At 35.1% G+C, this 24,835-nt stretch overlaps 1 protein-coding gene across 1 annotated transcript in view; it reads right to left on the bottom strand.

The window, feature by feature from the left end:
• Positions 1 to 573: 573 nt before the first annotated feature.
• LOC140137278 (A disintegrin and metalloproteinase with thrombospondin motifs 1-like) overlaps positions 574 to 24,835 on the bottom strand; it is a 42,613-nt gene continuing 18,351 nt past the window's right edge. Inside the window, exons 12-31 of the mRNA XM_072158923.1 lie at positions 24,091 to 24,239; positions 23,256 to 23,319; positions 22,473 to 22,584; positions 21,649 to 21,785; positions 21,060 to 21,180; positions 20,553 to 20,633; positions 19,709 to 20,020; positions 18,802 to 18,987; positions 16,340 to 16,448; positions 16,045 to 16,197; positions 15,097 to 15,298; positions 14,297 to 14,473; positions 13,483 to 13,659; positions 12,205 to 12,361; positions 11,187 to 11,419; positions 8,404 to 8,584; positions 6,738 to 6,893; positions 5,599 to 5,781; positions 4,004 to 4,203; positions 574 to 2,898 (exon numbers count right to left, since the gene is read on the bottom strand). Of these exons, the coding sequence (XP_072015024.1) occupies positions 2,722 to 2,898; positions 4,004 to 4,203; positions 5,599 to 5,781; positions 6,738 to 6,893; positions 8,404 to 8,584; positions 11,187 to 11,419; positions 12,205 to 12,361; positions 13,483 to 13,659; positions 14,297 to 14,473; positions 15,097 to 15,298; positions 16,045 to 16,197; positions 16,340 to 16,448; positions 18,802 to 18,987; positions 19,709 to 20,020; positions 20,553 to 20,633; positions 21,060 to 21,180; positions 21,649 to 21,785; positions 22,473 to 22,584; positions 23,256 to 23,319; positions 24,091 to 24,239 (3,267 nt within the window). The 3' untranslated portion in view covers positions 574 to 2,721. The remainder of the gene's footprint in view (positions 2,899 to 4,003; positions 4,204 to 5,598; positions 5,782 to 6,737; positions 6,894 to 8,403; positions 8,585 to 11,186; positions 11,420 to 12,204; positions 12,362 to 13,482; positions 13,660 to 14,296; positions 14,474 to 15,096; positions 15,299 to 16,044; positions 16,198 to 16,339; positions 16,449 to 18,801; positions 18,988 to 19,708; positions 20,021 to 20,552; positions 20,634 to 21,059; positions 21,181 to 21,648; positions 21,786 to 22,472; positions 22,585 to 23,255; positions 23,320 to 24,090; positions 24,240 to 24,835) is intronic.

The raw sequence follows: 24,835 nt of genomic DNA, 5'->3' as shown, positions 1-24,835 counted from the left end.
TCCAATAAAGTATGACTTTTTGGAATCTCTCAGACTTTACATGTACATTCTCTCTAAAAATTCGGTATATGCATAATACCCTCCAACATGCCCCATAAGGCCCACCCAAAAAAGGTTTGTCTCAAAGCTCACGAGAAATTTAAAAACAAACGCGAAATGCGATTTTTTTATTTTTTTATTCCAGACTTTTCTGGAAAAACTATGAAAAAAACATTTTTGAAATAAAAAAATTTCCGATTTCTTTTTTGTCAAATCTTGCGATTTTACAAACGCGCGCGCAAGCTTTGAGACAAACTTTTTTTTTTTTGGCCTAATACCAAAATGATTTAACCAGCAATTTTTTTTTTTTTGGTTTTCCCAAAAAAATTCTTTTGACCCCCTCCTCCAAAATGCTGGCTACACCCCTGACAGTATTTACAAACCAGGCAGGAAGTGATTTTTATTTTGAGAGACAAATATCCCCTTTCTAATTATTAAAGGTTCTGTCTGTAATAGCTTGTAATCTTAGCAAAATATTAAAAAAAAAAAACATTGTAAGATTTGCTAATACCGTATTTCGTCGAATAAACGCCCCCGGAGCGTTACATTTTCCCAAGGGTGGGCGTTTATTAGAGGTCATTTGTAGCACGACAATTCCCATTAAAATCATTAGGTAAGCTTAAAAGTCACGCTAAAATGACGAACTATGAACTTTTGACACTGACTTTTGGTTCACTTCCGGTGTTACGATGCAGATTTTCGCCAATTATTGACACTATTATTGACCATGTGGTGAACTTGGTAAGCTTACTACTCAAGATAGCATGGAAATATCGGAATTTTTGAAACATCTTGATTGAAAAAAGTAGTGGGGGGCGTTTATTTGAGGGGGGCGACTATTTGACGAAATACGGTAAGTGACAGGTAAATTAAAATAATAGAGGTATTTTCTGTAGAAAAAATTGGACAAAAACAAAGAAAAATAAATAAATATATTATGAAGCTCCATTCAATATTTAAGTGTCCATACAGAAAAACTTGTAACCATTATTTGTTTTCAGTCACATCTCAAGCATGGTATGCTAGCACACCTATACTCTTTACAAAAATGCAAACATCTGAATTGTGATGATTTTTTAGATTATAATTAGAGAGGGCAGCCTATCTGCTGTGCCCTAGCAGGACATCAGTCAATATGAGACATTAAATATTAAATGCGAGGATCCAGAGGATTCATGCCTGAGAAAATATATAATAATTTCCGAACTATATATAATAATTTTACGAATATATATAATAATTTTACGAATCCGAACGGTTCTGATTTTTTTCTCTTCTTTATTATAATGCCAGTTTGTCTGAGCTTCATTTGATTTTTTAGATTGTCTGATTGAGCAAATAACTTATATTGCTTTAAAACACATGTAACTTGTTCTTCAGCTTTCAAACATGATATTTAGACGAAATAAAAGTTAAAAGTACAATTTTTTTCTCTTTCTGCTTATATATCAAAAAATTAGTTTACAAATTTTGACAATATTTCCCGTTTTTGTGGAAATCAGTAAAGCAAATCAAGTTGTTTTTAATTAAAAAAAAGCTTCCTAGATATTTATATCTTGTTTTAAAAAATGAATAAATAAATAAATTATTTGCTATGTTGCCCGAAAAAATGTCTCCACAACTAAGCATATTTGACCAAATTTGACCACACAGATGGGTTGTTTTTGTATACGCCACCTGTAAAGAAAGTAAACATACTTATGAGACCATTTTTGGACCATAATTTACATAAAGACCAGTGATTACACTGACAAAATTTCATCGATATAGCTCTTTTACTTCTGGGTGATTTTAAAAACTTTTGGATACCCCCTCGTACTTAGCCTATGTATACTTTAGACCAGCTTTTTGGCAGTTATATGGCCAAAAGTGCCCAAAATTTCAGGGTTAAGACCAACCTCAAAAATTCTTCTTTTGTCAAATCTTCAAATCAAATTGAGCAAAAAATGACCTATTTTGCTTGAATATGTCACAGATTTTCATGGTCTTTATTAGCTTTTATTCAACATCAACAAGGTCATAACTGGCACAGAATCCTTGATTAACCAACCCATCATTATTACTTTGAAACTGAATCATGACACGGTTGTTAAGAGACAAAATTTCATCGATATAGCTCCATCACTTCTGGGTGATTTCAAAAATCACCCAGAAGTGAAAGAGCTATTTACTTAGCCTATGTAACTAGACCAGCATTTTAGCAGTTATATGGCCAAAAGTGTCCAAAATTTCAGGGTTATGACTGGACCAACCTCAAAAATTCTTCTTTTGCCAAATCTTCAAAATCAAATTGAGCAAAAAATGACCTTTTTTTCCTTGATTATGTCACAGATTTTGTCTTTATTCAACATCAACAAGCTCATAACTGGCATAGAATCCTTGATTAACCAACCCATCATTATTACTTTGAAACTGAATCATGACACGGTTGTTAAGAGACAAAATTTCATCGATATAGCTCCTTCACTTCTGGGTGATTTCAAAAATCACCCAGAAGTGAAAGAGCTATTTACTTAGCCTATATGTAACTAGACCAGCATTTTGGCAGTTATATGGCCAAAAGTGTCCAAAATTTCAGGGTTATGACTGGACCAACCTCAAAAATTCATCTTTTGCCAAATCTTCAAATTAAGTTGAGCAACAAATGACCTTTTTTCCTTGATTATGTCACAGATTTTTTCTTTATTCAACATCAACAAGGTCATAACTGGCATAGAATCCTTGATTAACTAAGCCATCATTATTACTTTGAAATTGAATCATGACACGGTTGTTAAGAGGAGGTATCCTGATATTGGCTGGGTCTTGATATCTTCCACAGTGTAGTACATTCTGATTGCTATTATTCATGTCAAAAATCTGAAAAGTAAGAAAAACAATATTGGTTAAAATTGCTATCATCATTTATTCTACTAGTAGAAAACATTGAGGGGAAAAAGAGGCATGTCATTTTTACAGGAAATTGCAGGAATGTGGGAATAAATTTCTTTCAGGAAAGAGGAGGGAACACTATTTTGTTCATGGAATAAGGAGGAGATGCAGATATTTTGAGCAAACATGAGGGCAATTTAGATGAACCATTGCAGCTAGGATAAACTCCCCATCCCAGTGGAACTGATTTTGGATTAGGTGGGCATGTGCAGCCAGGATTATGAAAACTGGCCCTGAAATTATAAAAAAAATTGCCTGAAAAGAGATTCCAATACAAATATATTAAATGTTTTGGATTTAGAAATCAGTGCTGTTTTTGCTTAAAACAATGAAACAGAAAACACTTTTTCCAGATTTTAAGTAACAATTTTGATAAAGCTTTATCTAAGCCACTTCTGAAATTTGAAACCATAGCTGAGAACCTGAAACTGCTACTGGAATCACATCCCTATAGCCACCTTTCCGATGAAGCCATGCTATCTCTTGTGATGACCAGCTTCAACACAAGTAAATTTTTCTTCAGGTTTATAAATTTTGTTTTGAAAAAGTAAGGATGGAGGGAGGTGGCAAAAATGACACTGATACAGCAGTTTTCACACAAAATTGACATTGCTAACAGTTTTCAGCACCTTCAAGGAAAATAATGAGGCCCTTTTCTTATTTTAAGATATGGGGTTAGGACCTCTTAGAGTTCCACAAAACACTTTGAAAGTTAAACTTGTTTATTAGCATTTTAATGAAGTATTAAAAACTTAAATCTAATGTGAAAAATTAAAAAACAAAAAATATATGAACTGATGCCAGAAAGTGAGGAGGTAGGTGGACAGTGGTGGCATCAGGAATTTTTTTTTGGGGGGGTGGGGGATTTTAGGGGGGCAAAATCGACAAATTTTGTGCAAAATTGCTGCAAAAAGTGGAAATTTTTCGTAATTGGGGGGTTTGCCTCAAACAATATTGCAACACCCCCTAGTGCCGCCATTGGAGGAGGACATGAAACAAATTCATTTGTATGTGGCCATATAATCACACTCACCTGTACATAATCATAGGAATTATCACAATATTCCTGAGTTTGTGAGTTGCTATGTAGATTAAATGTGTCAAATCTAAGATTGACTTGCTTTCCTGGTGGTGCTATGATGAGCAATGTACACAGTTGATTATTAGGATATGATGATGGGTAACCAGGGCTTGAGATCTGACCTGATGGTAAGGTGAACAGTCTATCACAACCTGCAGTAAAACATTTCAAGATATCACTTTAAATATCAAGAGCAAATAATCATTACAAGATGTCAGAATGAAGTTATATTAATTGACCAAAAACATATGGCTAGGAAAAATCAAGACTAGAGGCTATAAACAGGTTTGTGAAATCACAAACATTTTACCCATAAGCCTGACTTACAGATAGCACTAAAACATTTACCCTTTTTGGGACCCTAATTCTGGAAAATAAATAGTTGGCAGTTGGCACACTTGTACTAAAACAATATCAAAATTTGAGAGACGAGTGAAATATTCATGCAATATATGTAAAGCACAGACTCCACTCCCCCTGTATCTCACCCTTCCCCCATCTTTCAATGTTGGAGGGTCTCATGGACCTGTTGACCACATGGCTTTGTCCAACATTGGAGCGGGGGCAGAGACAGAGATACACAACACAGGTAAATATGGTAAAATGTGCCAACATTTTTTTTCATAGTTGCAGTTTGTGCATTATAGTGAGTATGCTACTCTCCCCTGCTCATCTCATTGACTGGCTTTGCACAAGTGAGGTCCCATGTTCGAGCCTCCGCCTTTCCCAGAGGTCTTAACATGCATTTGGTTTCCATGCAGTCCATACCCAGAGAAAACCTGTGTACTCTGATTTCCTCCCACATCTAAAACTGGGCTTTCTCCCTTGAGTATATTGATCTTCCTTGTCTCCCGTATTGAATATGATAAATAAAGGTATTAGGAAGTAGCGCAAATGGTCTGAATAACCAATAAATCCAAGCACCCAACCCAACCCTCAGTGTGTGACTTCATGAATAGTTTGAGTGGCTCTCTTCAGGCGACAAAAAAACCCTGTTCTATGGGCGGATGGAGGTTTCAAGTAGGGTCGGTCGGTCAGGCTTTTTGTTGTTGTTGCATGTTGTTGTTTTTTTCTGGAGGCTAAAATTACCCTAATATTTCACCAAAATCTGATAAATCTGACAAAAAGCAGAAGATATTTTGCAAACATATTTTCTAAACATTTTCACCCAAAATTAATCGATTTTGACCCCACAATGCTGATTTTACCAAAATTATAAAAAGAAACACAAATTCTGGGTTGGTCGGGCCTGTAGAACAAGGGTGTTTTTTTCATCACCAAAAATATTTCACAAACCACTCCAAATACATTGAGTAACATAGCCCTGAACTTTTAAAGTTGAGTACTACACATTCTGCAATATTTAAACAATTTTACAACAACAAAAAGTTGAAAGATTTGAAATTAGAAAAATGTCATCTGAATTTTGAGTACTAACACATTCTGCAATATTTAAACAATTTTACAACAACAAAGTTGAAAGATTTGAAAAGTTTAAAAAGATTTGAAAAAAACATCATCTGAATCTCAGAAAAACATCAACTAACCACTTTCTCCACTACTAGGCGTTCCTCTGAAATTAGCCGTCATCTCATAGCCATGTCCAGGATGTGTAGTGAGGTGTTCAACTTGTACCACATTGGTAGATGAAGTCCAGGAGAGGAAGGAGTTATTATAACAACAGAAGCTGTACTCATTATTACCATCTCGTATATAACCCTGGTCGGTTCCTACAAAATATTCAATGGGTTACATTTATTTATTGTTTTGGAAGATTTATTATAAATCAATGTGATATCCATAATACTTGATGTACTGTATATTATTACCAGATTTTTAAAAACTATTTCTATGTAACTCATGAAATGTCTTACAAGATTCGCTGCATGCAGATAGCAACCATAGCAAAAACAACTGTGCAGTATTGCAAGATATTGATAACACTGCCCTCTACAGTCAGTATGACACAAAGGGACGGTTTATAGATATATGGGGTTTGTCAATATGTGACCGTCCACGTCGAAACGCTCGTAAAGTTGGCCCCTGGTCAATTTTGTTTTCTTCCGTGTTTAGAAAATATATATCATAAGCTTTACAATATGATATATCATTTGACTTCAAACAATATCCAGAAGCGGAGTTATGGCTTGTTAAACTTTGCTCCTTCAGTAAAAGGATACATTATTTTGGTGCTACAATATTCCTCTTTTTCCACATCGCTGGTATTTCATATCAAATTGTCATAATTGGCGGTCACTTCAAATCATCCCCAAGTCAACGAGTTTCAGGAATGTCCTTTCATTGTTGATTGTTAGTTAACCCACCACTTGAACAGGATTTGGCCAAAGCAAACAAAGACTAGAGCTATTTACTAACTCTATACATAAGTATAAGCTTATTATCCTCTTCAACAATAGGATTAAAGATTGGTGTTTGACTGACACTAAAATGAGAAACATGTAGGACAAACATGAATACAACCTTTATGCACATTTTGCACTGTAACTCGAAATACAATTTGCCGACTTTATGAGTGGTTTGAGATGGATGGTCACATAATATGAGAAAACGCCAACGAAATATATAAAAAAATATTTTGCTTTTATGACATCAGAGTTTAAAGTATTATCAGTAGATAAAAAAAATGATCTAAAAATATTTAAGAAAAATAAAGTTGATGACCTACCTTCACGACAGCGTATATTGCATCTACTGAATGTCAGTATAATAGTCTGCCCAACAGGAGCAACGATGCTTTCTTTACAAAACCTCCCACCAGTAGGTGATGAAATATGGTCCAATTTGCTTACTTCTTGTGTGTAAAGTCCAGAACATGGCACACCTGAAAGTTAAGTTTAATCATCATTTTTACATATAATACAATATCTAATTAGCCCACTGTCAGACATGTAAAGTAAATCTAATAAAACAGCTGTTTTCTTTCTTATCTCATTGGTTTGGCATAAAATGCATAGGAAACATTCTTGGCAGTAAATATGTGACCATCCAGCAGAACTGAGCCCTGAAGTCGCCAATCATCATTTTTGAGATATTCAACCAAAATATTCTGCTTGAAATTAGCTTTAAAATGGTGTATATCATGTCTATAGTACTTGACATTTAAGTAGTGAAAAATCAATAAAACAGTCAATAAATCCTTTGTTTCCTGTTGTTTATTGTTAAGTTCAATGGAGCATATCTCAATAGTGGCACTGGCGACATCCGGGCTCAGTTGTGGTGGATGGTCACCTATTACTACAGGGCTGTCAACTCTCACGCATTGGCCGTGAGTCTCACGCATTGGGTCACTTTCTCATGGTCTCACGCCAAGGTAGTATAATCTCACGCCTAGGTAGTAAATCTCACGCAAAAAGCTGGAAAATGAGTAAAATCTCACGCATCGTCATGAATAATTTGTTGCTCCTACCCCCGCTTTTCACATTCTCGAGCGCCGTGGCTCAAATAATCATGGTACAAAAATGAGCATTTGAGTTGGCAAATCCCGGTATGCCTCTGTCTCACGCCAAGCAATTCCAAAAAGTTGACAGCCCTGTTACTATCGTTTCATTTTTTCAATTACAGAACTCTTATATTTGCTTAAATGATAAATATTCTCCATTACATAATGACCTGACAAAGGTAAGGCCAAAAAAAATAAAAGGTTTGTTTGCCCTTTTATGACTGACTTATAAAATCCAGAAATCACTTGCCTGCCTTTTTTTTTTTTTTGAACAAAAAGTATTTCTTAGATGATTTAAATAAACTAAGTCCTAAACTAAGGCCTAAAATTTTTTTTGGATTGGTGTAACCTAAAAACTTTTGCATTTTTTAACTTTTAAAGCTGTAAATTGTGTTTGATAAAGGCCTTGGAACTTTTTTTTTTAAATTTAATGTTATTTTTTATTTTTATTGGAAAAAAAACCAGTGTCTGGCCAATTTTTAGGGTCAGTGGGATTACGCCAATCAAACAATTTTTTAGGTCTAAATAAGTGACAAAACTGCTCTTAGTCTTTTCAAATGTCTTCCATTTATGATGCATCCTCCCTATCGGGTGAGCAGTTAAAACATGGAAAATAGGGTTCTGATTGGCTGACTGAATCACATCATGGAAAAACTTTATATGAAACATTGACATTCTTTCTCTAACCAAGCCGATTAGCACTACCGGGGGGAGGCATTTACCCCCAAATATTTTTCTTGGCCCCCCCCCCCCCACTTTTGAGGCAAAAAACCCAAAATTGCACAAATTTCCACTTTTTGCGTAACTTTTGTGCTAAATTGGTTGATTTTGCACCCCCCTAAAATTCACTTTTCCCCCCAATGCCCCAGAAAAAATTCCTGCTTATAGCTACCTTGATCAGGTGCATTGCTGGATGGTGATATAGTTGGACAAATGCCATTATTACATGACTGTTGCCCAGCTGGTTTGGTTGCTGCATTACAAGCTGACTCTGGCAATTGTTGTGTTGAGTCTGTCGTCGAATGACAAAATATATCGCGAACCCTCACACCACTGCCACAGGTTGCTGAACACTGTCAAGCAAGAATTTGAACAATAAGATTAGTATTGATGTCAACAGAACAAATGTATACAATTTTGCATCAAGTATTTCGGTCATTTGGTACGGTGATATTCGGGCTACAAATTTAAACACATTATGCAAATGCACATAAACATCCTACACTCCCCTACACACATTCATATCAACAAACCTACTCGTATTCATCCACAACCTTGGACACTTGGCAACCGATGACATAGAAATTGACATTTCACATTGAAACTGTGGACTTTTATTCAGTGGCGTAGCTGCCGGGGCAAAATTTGTGTTGATTACAGGACGCTAGCGCCTATAATCCTTTTTTTTTTTTTTCTTCACTTTTTCAAACCACCAAAAAAATTGGGTCAACCTTTTCGGGCTGTTGAGGAAGGCGCAAAATTTTTGTTTGGTGGATTTGGGCCCCTGCCCCATACAGGCTTGCCCCCCCTGGAAAAAATCCCAGCTACGCCACTGCTTTTATCCAAATATCTGACAATTAATCGCCACACTGTGGACATGATAATGGGGAACCTATTTGCCAAATTATTTCTGTGTTATGAGCTCAAGCTCAAAAATAATCATTGACCTGAAAGTCTATCACAGAGAAAACAGACGCATACACAACCAATAAACGTGAACACCTATTAGCTTCAGTTTTATTCGCCTTTTATACCACCAACTGTTATAGTATACAAATACTGAATCTTTGTGAGTACAATGGTAAGAATATTTCACTAAATGAAAATATTCTTTGAACAAACAAAAACATTCAATATTTGTTTCACATAACTTGCATATTAAATCCTTTTCTTCCTCTTAATTTTATATATCACCAGGAAAACCAAATGCTATACGCTCACGTTTGTCAGTGTAGCCATTGTGGCTAAGCATGAGTGCAATAGAACTAGAGCGGTTACCGCACCATAGCTGAACCATGGGGCTTTGGCAGTATATTGTGGTACATGTATATATATCACCCCTTTATGACCCCTTAATGACCTTAAATGAATATTAAATTATTTTAAACATGTTTAGAATGTCATGAGGATCATTGCATTTAAATTTCAGCTCAATTGGAGCATTTTGAAAATGTGACCTTTGACCCCTTTATGACCCCTTAATGGCCTTAAATGAATATTAAATTATTTTAAACATGTTTAGAATGTCATAAGGATCATTGCATTTAAATTTCAGCTCAATTGAACCATTTTGAAAACTTGACCTTTGACCCCTTAATGACCTTAAATGAATTTTAAAATATTTTAAACATGTTTAGAATGTCTTAAAGATCATTGCATTTAAATATCAGCTCAATTGGAGCATTTTTGGAAACTTGACCTTTGACTCCTTTATGACCCCTTAATGACCTTAAATGAATATTAAAATATTTTAAACATGTTTAGAATGTCATAAGGATCATTGCATATAAATTTCAGCTTAATTGGAGCATTTGTGGTTAAAATGACCTTTTTTGACCCCTGTGACCCCTTGGATGACCTCTGACATTAGGAAATATTTTTATCATATTCTTTACTTCTTTCTCTTTCATTTGACACCACTTCGGGGTTCATACCTTCGTGGCATTTAAAGATATGTCCATTTTAGACCAAATGGTTGGTAAGTAAGTAAGTAAGTAAGGGACATACACTAATATAGGCTGATACCATTTCATGGTTCAGCAAAAATGACTACTGTATAAGTGGTAAATTTCACATACAGTTATTTTCGTGAATTAGAGTGAGAGAGACATTTTTCGGATTGTTATTTTCGCGATTGCCTATTCTTGCCCTATACTTGCAATACATTATACATATATTCGCGAGGTGTTAATTTCGCGGATGGCACTCCATTCGCGAAATCCGCGAAAATAAAACCCTCGCGAAAATTACCACTTATACAGTATTACATTCACAGTAGTCTTTTTGCATCTTATGCTCAAAAATAATCTATAGTAATATAGTAATTGACCAATCAAATGACAAGAACATTTTGTATGAGTTATTTAATTGAGATAGTACAAAACATAAATTACAAATAAAGAAATATTATACAAATATTGACTGCTATGAGGGGCATGGTTAAAATTATAGGCCCTAGGTGATCTCAAAACCATGCTATGACCCGAGCCGCAGCCGAGGGTCATAGCATGGTTTTGAGATCACCGCGGGCCTATAATGTTAACCATAATAATGCAGTCAATATTTGTTTTATATAATTATACCTCATTAATATAGATTTTTGTCATCTGATTGGTTAAAAGGCCTATTTTATTGTTCATAGGCCATGGTAAAATTTACAAAGAAAGTTTTTTGTTATGAACTGATCGCATCACCACAACTAGAAGGCAGCACGTTGGCGCCAAGGCGTGCGTAATGCTTGAACACGCCACTGCTGCCAGAGTTTGATCGGGGCCGCACACCGATGATGTGAAAATGACTATTCCCGGGGAATAGTATTTTTAAAAGACTATTGCCAGGGGAATAGTTCAGTTTTTACGTAATTCTTAAAAAGGAGGGCATAGCTAATTCAATGACTACATTTTAACCAATCAGATGACAGGAATCTATATGAGGTATTTAATAAATACTATTTACCTCTGAATATTGTGTTGTAAACCATCTACCAGTCACACTCCCGGAACATGAAGGCAAGCTGCACGATTGTGTAGCACCCAGCGGTTTGACCAGCCCAGTGCAATAAGCATCAATTACTTGGAAAAAGTTGAGTGAACTAGATTTATCTACACACCATACAAGTTGTCTTTGTATGCCATTACCACATGTGACACTGCATGGACCATAGCTGTTCAATACAAACCAGGAATAATCTAGAGAGAAACAAAAAACACAAAATGTAAAAGTGTATTATCCTAATAAATAAATGAAAAATAAACAGTAAGTATGGCAAGATGTTTCTTATGATGGTTGTCAAAAGTCTCCACATACATAAATGACAGCCGGTGAAAAAACTCACTGACTTTCGTATCACTGGACTGATGCGCTACTAAACTGAGCTAATGATAGATTCAGATGGGGAAGAGCAATGATGTTGTTATCTATCATAGATATCTTCTTTCTTCATTGAGGACTGCTTGAATTATATGAGTTTTTAAAAATTGAAGGTTTTAGAAAAGGAAGAAAGCAAACAACAAGGAAAGAAAAAGAAATGAAGAAACAAAGAAGTGAATATGGAATGAAGCGGAACAAAGTGAGAAAGAAAAATTAATAAGAAAGTAAGAAAGAAAATGAATGAAAGAAAGAAGGAGAGAAATAGGAAGAAAAAGATGAAGAAAGCAAGAAAGAAAGAAGGAAGGAAGGAAGGAAGGAAGGAAAGAAAGAAAGAAAGAAAGAAAGAAAGAAAGAAAGAAAGAAAGAAAGAAAGAAAGAAAGAAAGAAAGAAAGAAAGAAAGAAAGAAAGAAAGAAAGAAAGAAAGAAAGAAAGAAAGAAAGAAAGAAAGAAAGAAAGAAAGAAAGAAAAGAAAGAAAGAGAAAGAAAGAAAGAAAGAAAGAAAAAAAGAAAGAAAGAAGGAAGGAAGAGTAAAAAGGAATGAATTAGAAAGGAAATAATAACTAAAGAAGAACAACAATATGCAAACCATGATATAGTAAGTACCTGTTTGTGGTTCTCTGCATTCCTGTATGTTGCATGGTTCACTTGTAATTGGTTGTATAATATCTTGGCAAGATGTGATTGGCAATATTTGTTGTGTTGCCGCATCACGGCAGGTAACTGTACGAGTTCTAGTCCCACCTCCACAACTGACAGTACACTAATACACACAGAGATAAAGAGGAAATGAACCTTAAATCAGTGCATTTATATATGATGATACAACAATTATTTAACTTTTTTGAGTTGAGTTCACCAACATTTACCCTATTATGCTAGCTTTAATTATTGATACCCTACATTAAAACAATGCCAAAGTAAATTTGTGAAACTATGATCAAAAGTAGCATATATTATTTTATAATGTTTTTTATAATTATTTGGCCAGTTGTATTTGCCTTGGAGATGCCAACATTAACATCCAGAAAATAGGGAGGATTCAAACAAAAAAAGGAGGTTTTAAAAATTACATGCAACTTCAAAAGCACAAAACTTGCCAGAAATAAGGAGGTTGTCAAATTTGGGTGTCAAAATGGACAAAAAATGTTTACAAAATAGGGAGCCTCCCTCTAAAATAGAGAGGGTTGGCATCTCTGTTTCCTATATCTCATATTGAGAAAAAAGCTATATAGGTTTTTGCATCTGAACTCTTAAAATGATCACACAATAATAGACCCTTTGGTGGATAGGGGGGGGGGGGGCACACCACTAAATAATCGTTCCATTGAAATACACGTGAAAACACAAGAAAGTAAATTCATTTTTCTACCCTTAGTTCCGAAAATGAGAAAATGATGTATGGATTTTCTTAAAGTATAAAGTCTGAAATTTAATAAAAATTTATTTTTTGGTGACCAAGCCAGTCAAACTTTTGAGCTACGGGCACCTGAACAGCGCCCTCACAAATTCCAGCCGACAATTTCGCCTCCCTACCATGTCCGGCCTTGATATTATTCTGACAGCCTGTCACTAATTCACAATCGATTTGAAACATTTTTTGAACAGATTTTTAATGTTGAGGTACTACTCTATTCTTTTCATAAAAACAAGCATGATTCACTTAAATTTAGTACCCTCGAGAGGCTGATACATTTCGCTCAGGTGCTATTTTTAACCGGAACTATACAAGGTTACACCAAATGCGGAAGGATTTAGTGGTGTGCCCCCATAGGGGAGGGGCTGTATGCACTCTGTGCACCCCACCCCTTCCCCATAGCTATGTGTCTGTTTACTGCACACTGAGAATCTGATAAACTTGTTATAAAGTAGAGACCGACTTACCTGGGAGAAATCAGATGGTACCCACACTCCTACAGGACAAATCTGTTGATTACAAACTTCTCTTGTATGTGGTTTGGTACCAGGACACTGGGAGTCTAGCAGAACTTGTTGTGAAGATGCAGAGGGCTGACATACTACTTCCCTTGTTCTGATTCCACCGCCACAACTTGCTGAACACTGAAGAAGATATATAATCATTAAAAAGATTACCACATAGTTGGATCTATCTATAGATGGATATATTGAGATGTTGATAAAATCAATATTTAACAAGAAAACTTGATAAAAGTAAAAAACAGGCCAGGGTCAGATGATCGTTTCTGATGAAATTCTTCATTATGGTAGAGGCCAGTGACTGAAAGTCCTGACTATAGGTCAGGTTTCAGTTTTGTGAAACTATTGTTAAAATATGATGGTATATTATTCTGTTGGAAGGAAAGCAGCTGGTAGATGTTGAAAAGTAGAGAGTCAAATTTGATCAGAAATTACTAGTTTGAATATATTGTACTAGGTGATGAAACAAAACCCCTGTTCTACGGGTGGACAGACTTAAAGATCAGCCGGTTTGGGGTGTTTTTTTCTAGAAGAGGCTTTTAAAATGACCCTAAAAATCACCTAAAGCTTGAAAAAAAATCTCAGACACTTTTTTAAAAATTTCTGATTTTTTTGTCAAAAAATTTGAAAAATAAATGACTGTTTTTAAGTTGCATACAGCTAAAAAAAACATACACATAAAAAAAAACACCCTGCAAAATCTGGATCAGTCAGACTCATAGAACTTGTTGTCTTATGGGAAAAAATTGTTGGAAGCTACCTGTGAGAAATCTGATATAACCCAAATGCCTTCAACGCAGAGTCCTGGATTGCACTGTGTTTGGCTTGGAGGCTTAGGCTGCGGACATTGTGTATCTGATAAAATCTCACTTGATGTTTGAGACGGACGACATGATACATAACTGGTCACAATACCTTCACCACAGGTTGTTGAACACTATAATAATGAAAAACAAAATAATAATATTAATATAGAACCACTAAGGTTAAATGAAAGAAGTGATATTTGTGATCGGGGTTTCCTTAGCATAGGTGAAATTGGTCAATGTTATTAATGTAGGATCCAAAAGAGGAGCTCATGGAGCCTGTTCCCATTTCATGGCATAGTAATGGTATAAGATCATCTTGATTTAATAATTTGTCTCAAAGCCCCCATGCGCATTTGTAAAATCGCCCACTTTTTGCGTGTTATTCAGTTTTTTCTGCTGTTTTATTTATTTATTCCAAATCCACTATACAAAAATCTCACATCGCCAGATGTCAAAATAGCCAAAATCATAAATCTCAATAAAATTCATCATCTTGACCAGAGTATAACCTCCTTGAGAGATGAAAAGGTGGTCTATTTTTGTCAAAAAGCTCGCCCCACAGATAAAAAAAATAATGTTAAAAACCTCTACAAAACCGCATTCCACATTAGGTTTTTAACTTAGGAAAGGCTTTGAGACAAACTTATTAAATTAAGATGGCCTAATCACTGCAGTCTGCAAACAGAGAGAATTTCAAATTTACATTCTGCAGTCAGGGATATTTTAAAAATAGTGATAGAATGCAGCTTACCGCAGAAGACAGTATGACCCAGACACCTTGATTGTCACATTGTGTTGAACTGCTACATGCTTGAGTGGTGCTAGGCTTGGGCGTATTGTTACATTGGCTATCACCCAATCTCACTAGGTTTTCACCATTGGATCGCACACACCACACGTCCCGTGTCTGAACGCATGTAGCACTACATGATCCAAAAGAAAATGGCAGCCAGCTTTGGTAGAAAGGAAAAATCAAAAAGGTATAATTTTTTATTCTTAAACAATTGAGAACGTTCCTGCAATCCTATTTGTTTTTACCCGTGTGATATGATACAATATCACAAACTTTAGCTGTGTGTGTCGACGCGATACTTGTATGTGCTATTTGAACCAAATGGAGGTGCATAGAAACAATGGGACTGATCATTTCTAAGCCCTAGGTAATTCCTTGTAAAATTTAATTTGATTAAAATTTGGTTTTCTTATAATTAATATATTTATTTGAATTGTGAATAAAGGTATTATTTTAGCCGCTGGTGTGCTGCATCTATTGTCTCATATAAATCTTTGGTGTAAACAACTCAGCTTCACCTTATTGTTTTACTTAAAATAATGATGTTGCCCATGTTATATGAGACGATAGATACACTCCAGCGGCTAAAAACAATACCTTTATTCTCTAATTACTTATAGGAAATAGATATTGATGAATTGTAACAAAGGCTATTTTACCATTCCATGTAATGCTTGACTACAATGATTCACAGAGGCATTAAATGATATAGTGTACATCCAAAACGAATATGAATAACAAATGCATATGCCAAAAAAGATTGTTGCAGAATATTGTCCTTGTTTGTTCAGGAATGGGCAAATGTTTACCACAACAATGTCGATAAGATATCACACATCACAAATCGTGAATACAGATGTAAGTACATAATTTATCAATTTACACACTTACATAAACGGTACTTACAAAGGAGGGCATTGTGCTTCATGGCAAGCTGTTTGATTAGGTGTAGGCCTAGTAGATGGATCACACTGACTATCACTAACTTGTCCTGATTCTGTTGAGCAAATTATGTTCTCAGTTGTAACACCTGCAGAATAGAAAAAAATGTATGTGTTACTCAGGCAGTAGATAGCAAATTAGGTATTTTAACCTATCTTCAGTAGATAGCAAATTAGGAACTAGTATATCAGCTGTCTTCAGTAGATAGCAAATTAGGTATATATACTATCTTCAGTAGATAGCAACTAAGGTATATAAGCTATCTTCAGAAGATGTTTGATTAGGTGTAGGCCTAGTAGATGGATCACACTGACTATCACTAACTTGTCCTGATTCTGTTGAGCAAATTATGTTCTCAGTTGTAACACCTGCAGAATAGAAAAAAAAAAATGTATGTGTTACTCAGGCAGTAGATAGCAAATTAGGTATTTTAACCTATCTTCAGTAGATAGCAAATTAGGTACTAGTATATCAGCTGTCTTCAGTAGATAGCAAATTAGGTATATATACTATCTTCAGTAGATAGCAACTAAGGTATATAAGCTATCTTCAGTAGACAGCAAATTAGGTAAATAAACTCTCTTCAGTAGATAGCAAATTTAGTATAAGCTATCTTCAGTAGATAGCAAATTAGGCAATTAAGCTGTCTTCAGTAGATAGCAAATTAGGTATATAAGATATATCTTTCAGTAGATAGCAAATTAGATATATAAGCTATCTTCAGTAGATAGCAAATTATGTATATAAGCTGTCTTCAGTATGTAGCAAATTAGGTATGTAAGCTATACTCAGTTAATAGCAAGTTAGGTATATAAGCAATCATCAGTAGATAGCAAATTAGGTAAGTAAGCCACTTTCAGTAGATATAAATTCAGTAAATAAGCTATCTTCAGTAGATAGTACATTAGTTAAATAACCTGTTTTCAGTATATAGCAAATTAGGTATTTTAAGCTATCTTCAGTAGATAGCAAATTAGGTATATCAGCTGTCTTCAGTAGATAGCAAATTAGGTATATAGACTACCTTCAGTAGATATTAAATTAGATCTATACGCTATCTTCAATAGATAGCAAATTAGGTAAATAAGCTGTCTTCAGTAGATAGCAAATTAGGTATATAAGCTATCTTCAGTAGATAGCAAATTAGGTATATAAGCTATCTTCAGTAGATAGCAAATTAAGTATATAAGCTGTCTTTAGTAGGTAGCAAATTAGGTATATAAGCTATACTCAGTTAATAGCAAGTTAGGTATATAAGCAATCATCAGCAGATAGCAAATTAGGTAAGTAGCAAATTAGGCAATTAAGCTGTCTTCAGTTGATAACAAATTAGGTATATAAGCAATCATCAGTAGATAGCAAATTAGGTATTTTAAGCCATCTTCAGCAGATAGCAGATTAGGTAAATAAGCTGTCTTCGGTAGATAGCAAATTAGGTATATAAGCTATCTTCAGTAGATAGCAAATTAGGTATATAAGCTATCTTCAGTAGATAGCAAATTAGATCAATATGCTACCTTCAGTAGATAGCAAATTAGATAAATAAACTGTCTTTAGTAGATAGCAAATTAGGGATATAAGCTATCTTCAGTAGATAGCAAATTAGGCAATTAAGCTGTCTTCAGTAGATAGCAAATTAGGTATATAAGCTATCTTCAGTAGGTAGCAAATTAGGTATATAAGCTATCTTCAGTAGATAGCAAATGAGAAGTAATTCATTGGTAGAGCACCAGCGCAGTCACCTTCGGAGCCTTATTTCACCCTTATATTTGTTTATATTTATTTACACTTTATAAAGATGAGCACTCCATTATAATGCCTCTTTGAAGGTGTCTTGGGAAGTATTTCTTGAACTGCATATCTCCTTGTCTTGGGAAGGCATCAATCAATTATCTAAGGTCTCTGGACTTAGGATCAGACTCTGGTGGGATAAACTGGTTTTAGGGGGCCCCAACCGTATATAAGCTATCTTCAGTAGATAGCAAATTAGGTATGTAAGCTATCTTCAGTAGATAGAAAATAAGGTATATAAGCTATCTTCAGTAGATAGCAAATAAGGTAAATAAGCTATCTTCAGTAGATAGCAAATTAGGTATATAAGCTATCTTCAGTAGATAGCAAAGGTAAAAAAGCTATCTTCAGTGGATAGCAAATTAGGCATATAAGCTGTCTTCAGTAGAAAGCAAATTAGGTATATAAGCTATACTCAGTTAATAGCAAGTTAGGTATTTAAGCTATCTTCAGTAGATAGCAAATTAGGTAAATAAACTATCTTCAGTAGATAGCAAGTTAAGTATTTAAGCTATACTCAATTGATAGCAAATTAAGTATTTCAGCTATCTTCAGTAGATAGCAAATTTAGCCAAATTAGGTATTTAAGCTATCTTTAGTATATAGCAAATTGGATAAATAAGAGGTCTTCATCAGTAGATAGCAAATTCAGATAATATGATATCTTCAGTACATTGCAATTTAGGTGTGTGCATCAGCATGACATATGTAGGGGTCAGGATTGATCAGAATGGTCAATTCTTATTTCATTTGCGGTAGATGTTATCATAATTGTAAATTAGTTTTATAAGCAGGCCATTTTTATTGAAAACTATAATACAGGTAGGTGTGCATGTGTCCTATCTTCAGTAGATAGCAATATATTTCTAAAAAGAAGATATCTTTAGTACCAAGTTTCCAAGATGTTTTCTCATTCTTTTTAATGCATACCTTTTCCACAGGTGGCGCTACAAGGTCCAGGTATTCTGGTCCATTGCCCTGACCCTCCACATGGAGGCAAGGCGCAAGTTAGAGGTGGCTGGGTGACTGATGGTCTGGTTGCTTGGTCACATAGGCGATCAGAAACAGCAGTATTGGCAGTACGAGAGAAACAGTCTATGGTTTCTTGAATAAAACCTGAAGTGAAATAAATTTCAAAAGAGTTGTTACAAAGAAGGTAGAGTAGTACAGTGATATAGATCCAATATAGTTTGCTCTCTTTCTGCAATGATGCAGTGCAGTATTTGGCTCTGTACTTGTAATAGTTGCTTGCTACTTAGCTTGTACTATTTGCTATAATATGTTCTTGTTTGTCCCAGCGGTTGCACCACTGGGGATTGATGGGGCAAATGCCCCAATCAGAACTCTTGCCCCCCTGTTGCCCCAGTAAAACCCAAAATTACAAAATTTCCACTTTTTTTGCAATTTTGTGCAAAATTGGTCGATTTTGCCCCCCCCCTGAAATTCACTTTGCCCACTCAATGCCCCCCTGAAAAAAATTTCTGGCACGGCCACTGGTTTGTCCCCGAGGAAGGGCTGTGTATCTGCTCAAAATCTGGTTGTCTTTTGGTTAACTTTTACCTATTGATCCATTAATTGGTTTGCTCTGTATTTGGTCATGTAGTTTTGTTTGCCTTTGTTTTGCTTGTTCCTTACATCAAATTGGTATAAATGGCTCAAATCTCTCTGTTGTTATACATTCTAGGTTGTCTCCTCTTGTGACTCTTGATGTGAGTTGTAGCTAGTCAGTATAATTTTCACAAGCAAATAAATACAAACAATGGAAAAAACAAGAAGAATTACAAAATAAACAAATGAACAAACATAAACAAGCAAGAAACATATTTGCATCACTCACCAGTTCCGCAAGTAACGCTACACGATCCCTCTGACTTGACCCAATAGTACTCAGGAACACTTGGTGGCTGATTGAAATCAGGTTCATAATGTTCATAAGAGATCTGTGGCCTGTATATACTAGAAGATTCTGGGTTATATAACAAGTAGACTTGCACAGAGAGTGGAACAGTTGTTGGGCCATCTATGTATAATGATTCACTGTTACTCCCGGAGGTGTATTTCAGGAATGTTCCCTGATAGGAGTACTCGTTGCTCTGTCCACGATCATTTTCTCCAATTATGTAGTAGTTGGTGTTGGACACTTTTACACCTGAAGAATTGAAAGAAAAATATAATTAGATAATGAATGATATCAAAGTATAAAAACAGTGAAAATCTGTTCCAACTGACCAGCAAGAGACCAATTGATGAATCCAAGAGGATAAAACTGTGTCATGCCACCAAATGATAGAAATAAAAACAGAGAAAATGTGACACAACATCAGTGAAGGCATCATAAAATTTTCCAGTGTGCATGGGGGAGGTCGAAGTGAATTTTCATAGGGGGAAAAAATTGCATCAACTTAAAACCTGTAAATTTTTATTGGGGGAAACATCTTACATTTTTGATAGGGGGCATCTCCCCATGGCATCGCCACTGTGTGACATCCAATAGGGGAAAATCAAAGATTTGTTTTCTTCACAACAATGTGACGTGCTCAGTCCATCGCCATCATTTCTTGTTTACTAACACTCAATCATGATTAATATTTTCTTAAGAAGAGAGGCCACTGTTTTGTTCAAATGGTATCACAATTTAGTGAAAAGCATTAATTTTACCTAAATATTGGCTGTATACGTACCCATAAAGGAATATCTGTTGTTGGTATTTGTAATATCTACAGATGTTGCACCAACAGGAATCTCTACAAATGTAGTAAAAGCTGTGAGAAATAACACATTAAAAAGTTAGGTAAACTTTACCAAACTAGAATACAAAATTAGTATTCTGAATATATTCATGATATATTCTGAATACTTGTTTAGTGGTATTTTTGTGATTGAATGTATTCTCAAGGTTTCAATACTAAATTTCTGTTTGGTTTGATACTAAAATCTAAATACTAATAAGTAGTTTGAATACTAGCATCTAAAATCTGAACACTAGTAAGTGGTATAATACTAGCTACCATCATGGAAAAAGTTTAGCATTAAACTTTGCATCATGCCCTTTTTCTATTCTGACCAATTTTGATCAGCTATGGCACTGCCTTGCACTCAACCTATTCTGAAATAATGCTAGTAACTCTATATAGAATTACATGTTTAAGCTATTGTTTTCCAACATTTGTACATAATATTATTCTTACTGCTTTGAGCTCCTCCACTGTATGATCCACTGTAATGAGTACATGAAGATCCATCTCCTCCACAGATACGGCATTTGTCATACCTCTGTGTAGATTCAGCTGAACCATCACATCCAAACTCCTGTAAAAGAAATATTTTAAAATGTCAGTAACTATTTCACTATCTACCTAAGATCTGTTTCAATGGACTATGTGAATCACACACAAAGGCTACACACCAAGTGATGGATGAATTATTTTAGTATATGTAGGGCAGGGTTTCCCACAGACAGTTCTTACTTAGCAAGCCAGCTATATACACCTTAAATTCAACCAAACTTGTCAGGTGCATGTTCTTTTTTACCTGTTTAACACCAAATTTACCTTGGTTATGGCCCAGAAAGAGTGTACAATTGTAAATTTTTGTGCACTTCACATGCAATTGTTCCAATGAAGTCCTTCTTCAAGCAGGAGAGCAGGAATTTCCTTGGTAAAGTATACAAATATGTCATCAAGCCCATCGAGCATACCATTTATTGGAGTTGGTCACATATTTGTGAAAACATTTAATAACCCTTTGTTGAATTCATAATGTGAGGTTGATACTTACTATGCACTGTCCATTAACACATTTCAATAAGTCATTCTTGCCATCAAATGAGCATCTGGTACCATCAGTAAATTTTGTGCCACGACTTACGACAAAGTTTGCATCGGCAAGACAACGGAATGCACACAATCCATCACCTGAAATGTACAAATATAGACACAGATTTCACAGAAAGTAAGTCATTCCTGGGGTGTTACATGTACAATGCCTAGTATTTTGTAGTATTGTGAGTGTTCATTGCAATGTTATTTTGAGCCACATTTAATGACACTTTTATGAGATTTGTTTCTTACATTTTTACTTTGATCATTCACCATTATTATCATAATTAGTAAATTACCGGATGATTATATTTTGTCATAACTTAGAAAGTACATACTGGAATCTCTCAGAAACATGCAGCATAATCTTGCTCAGTTTATTCAGTTTATGGAATGCGCACTAATAATTATGTAGGAACAGATAGTGCTATGTGTCCCTTTTTCAAATTTATGATTTTAGTATTTGATTTTGAAGTATGACTAATGTGAATTTTCATTGTGACAGTAACACACTGTATACTATTAATATCACATTTGTCTTAATTTAAATAAATAGGGCGTATATTTAGACCATGTTTGAATAATATACATTTGCACTCAGGAGTAGGGGCATTTTTGGAGACAAATAATTTTATTGACAGGAAAAAGGAGCATATACCATTATGAATTACAACTTTTTGAGCAAATTCCAAAGGGACACAGAACTGTGTGCCTGAAAAATTGTGAACTGTCCCCATTCCCCACATAAATATTGATGTGCCTCTTAATGATCGACCATCTTACCACTTAAACCAATGAAGTATGCTGTCCATGTATGATAGTTTCCATTCCATGGTTCACTGTTAGTTATTGCACATTGATCATGAGCAAAATCAGGCTGTGATGTAGCACAATCCTGTACAAAGATAGAAGATCATCATCATTGTCAATCATTGCAATCTTGGCCAACACTATCACACCATCACCACCATCGCTATCATTTTCTTCAATATGTTCATTAATATCACAATCATCACCATTTATAGTCATTGTCATTCTCATCACTATTGTCATCATCATTTTCACAATCCAACACCACTCTCATCATCACCATCGTCATCACAATCACCACAATCACCACCGTCATCATGGTCATTACCACTAGTCTGTCTCGTCTGAAGTTGAGAGTAACGCCATGTTGGATTTCGCAGTTGCGCTTTGAATCACACATTTTTAGTCTAATTCCACATGGAATATATATGACGTTACTCTCAACTTGAGATGAGACACACTATATCAGCATCAGGTTTAGGGTTTTTTATTTTTTAAAGAAACATTAAATTTTGACAGTATCAAGGACATTTTAGATTTGTTATTCACTCATTTCATTCAGAAAATGCATATCGACCTACCGACCGAATTCTTCATCATCATCATCATCATCATCATCATCATCATCATCATCATCATCATCATCATCATCATCATCATCATCATCATCATCATCATCATCATCATCATCATCATCATCATCATCATGTGATCATCATCATCAGTGATTTAACTCATTTTTAACCATAAACTTACATCTCTATTGCACAGATTATGTTCAGCATCATTTCCTTCACAAAGAGCACCACCATTTTGAGGCCTATCAAGGAAAATAAAGTGTTAACTGTGTCAAACCATGTTGCTTGCTACACATTGACATGACTAAGACTGAAGAAAATACAGCAGCTGTAAATTAACAAATCTATAAATTTTAAAGTTTTTTTGCCACAATTAAATCCCAAAACAAACAAACAAACAAACAAAATCTAAAGCTGACACTGCCTGGCCAGTGAAATCATAGGAGGCAAAGATAGTATGCCTTCCTTTAGTTTAGTTTAGTTTAGTTTATTACCTTCATTGCACATAAAAATATCAAAATGCGGTGTGTGGTGCAAAAGGGCAACCCCAAACAGGCACGCAGGCCCACTAGATGGGGTCCCTTATACACACACCAAATAAAAGAACTAAAATTACACAGTACATAATTATAAACACATTTAAAAACACTATAAAATACATTAAAAATACAATATATATACAAGGGGGCACCAAAAAAAGTTCTAAGCCTCACCTAGAAGGCATAGCAGCATCTCCAAATTTTCATTGTAATTAAAAAGTATGTTGTCTGTCATTTAATACTTTCAAGCGAGGTCCTTTGAAAGTCTTCAGATTCAGCAAAGATCCAAAAAATGGATACACAAGAAGCTTGTGTAGTGATTAAATATCTTCATGAATAGGGCATGACACTAAGGCCATCCATGAAGATATGGTCAGCACACTTGGTGATACCTCTCCTAGCTATTCCACCGTAAAGAAATGGGCTGCTCCAAAGTAAAACCCTAAACAATTACATTATATTATTGAAACTTACGGAGGGTTGTTACAGAGTCTTTTCCTTGAGGATACACCACCTCCACAGGTCCGAGAACATGTTGAGAATCCTCCCCATGATGACCATCCTCCATCCACGGATTGTGGGCCTTGACCATTGTTGGACACACATTGGCCTGACACGCACCACTGTGGAAGCAAGAAAATTAATAGATGTACATGTAGAATTTGAATTTGGAAACATTGAATAAAGGGCAGTGATTTATAGTGCGCTACGCGCTGGCACAACGCCTAGACGTTGATCCACAAGCCTCAGCACACTTTACATTAATTTGTTTAATTATTGTGAAACATTAGATTAAGTTCATCAATCTTAGTTATTTGAGGTTGAACTGTGGAAAATGCATAATTAGACTCATTCCATTTAAAATCCACACTCTTCCATTGGGTATTAAATAAAAAACAAAAATTGGGTAACTATCATTTGAATCATCTGCAGTTGTGGAAGATACAGGTAAAGCTATAGAGGGAAAATCATACTCCCTTTGTGTCAATGATATTTACTATTCATTACCTTTCCAATGATACAGTACCCCATAGTACACCAGGCTCTATGTACTAAATACTAGCAGCTCATTTGGTGACAATTCTTTTCAGTTAGAGGGCAACCGTTGTGGAACACCCTCCATGTCTTATATAATATTAAATATCACTTTTTCACTTACTAGTTTTCTAGTGATTTCTTTTTTGGGGGGGGGGGGGCTTATTCTATGGCTTATGCATTA

The sequence above is a fragment of the Amphiura filiformis genome, chromosome 17 (assembly GCF_039555335.1).
Source record: "Amphiura filiformis chromosome 17, Afil_fr2py, whole genome shotgun sequence".
Lineage (NCBI taxonomy): Eukaryota > Metazoa > Echinodermata > Ophiuroidea > Amphilepidida > Amphiuridae > Amphiura > Amphiura filiformis.
Note: the sequence above shows the minus strand (reverse complement) of the source record. Positions and strands in the feature narration are given on the sequence as shown.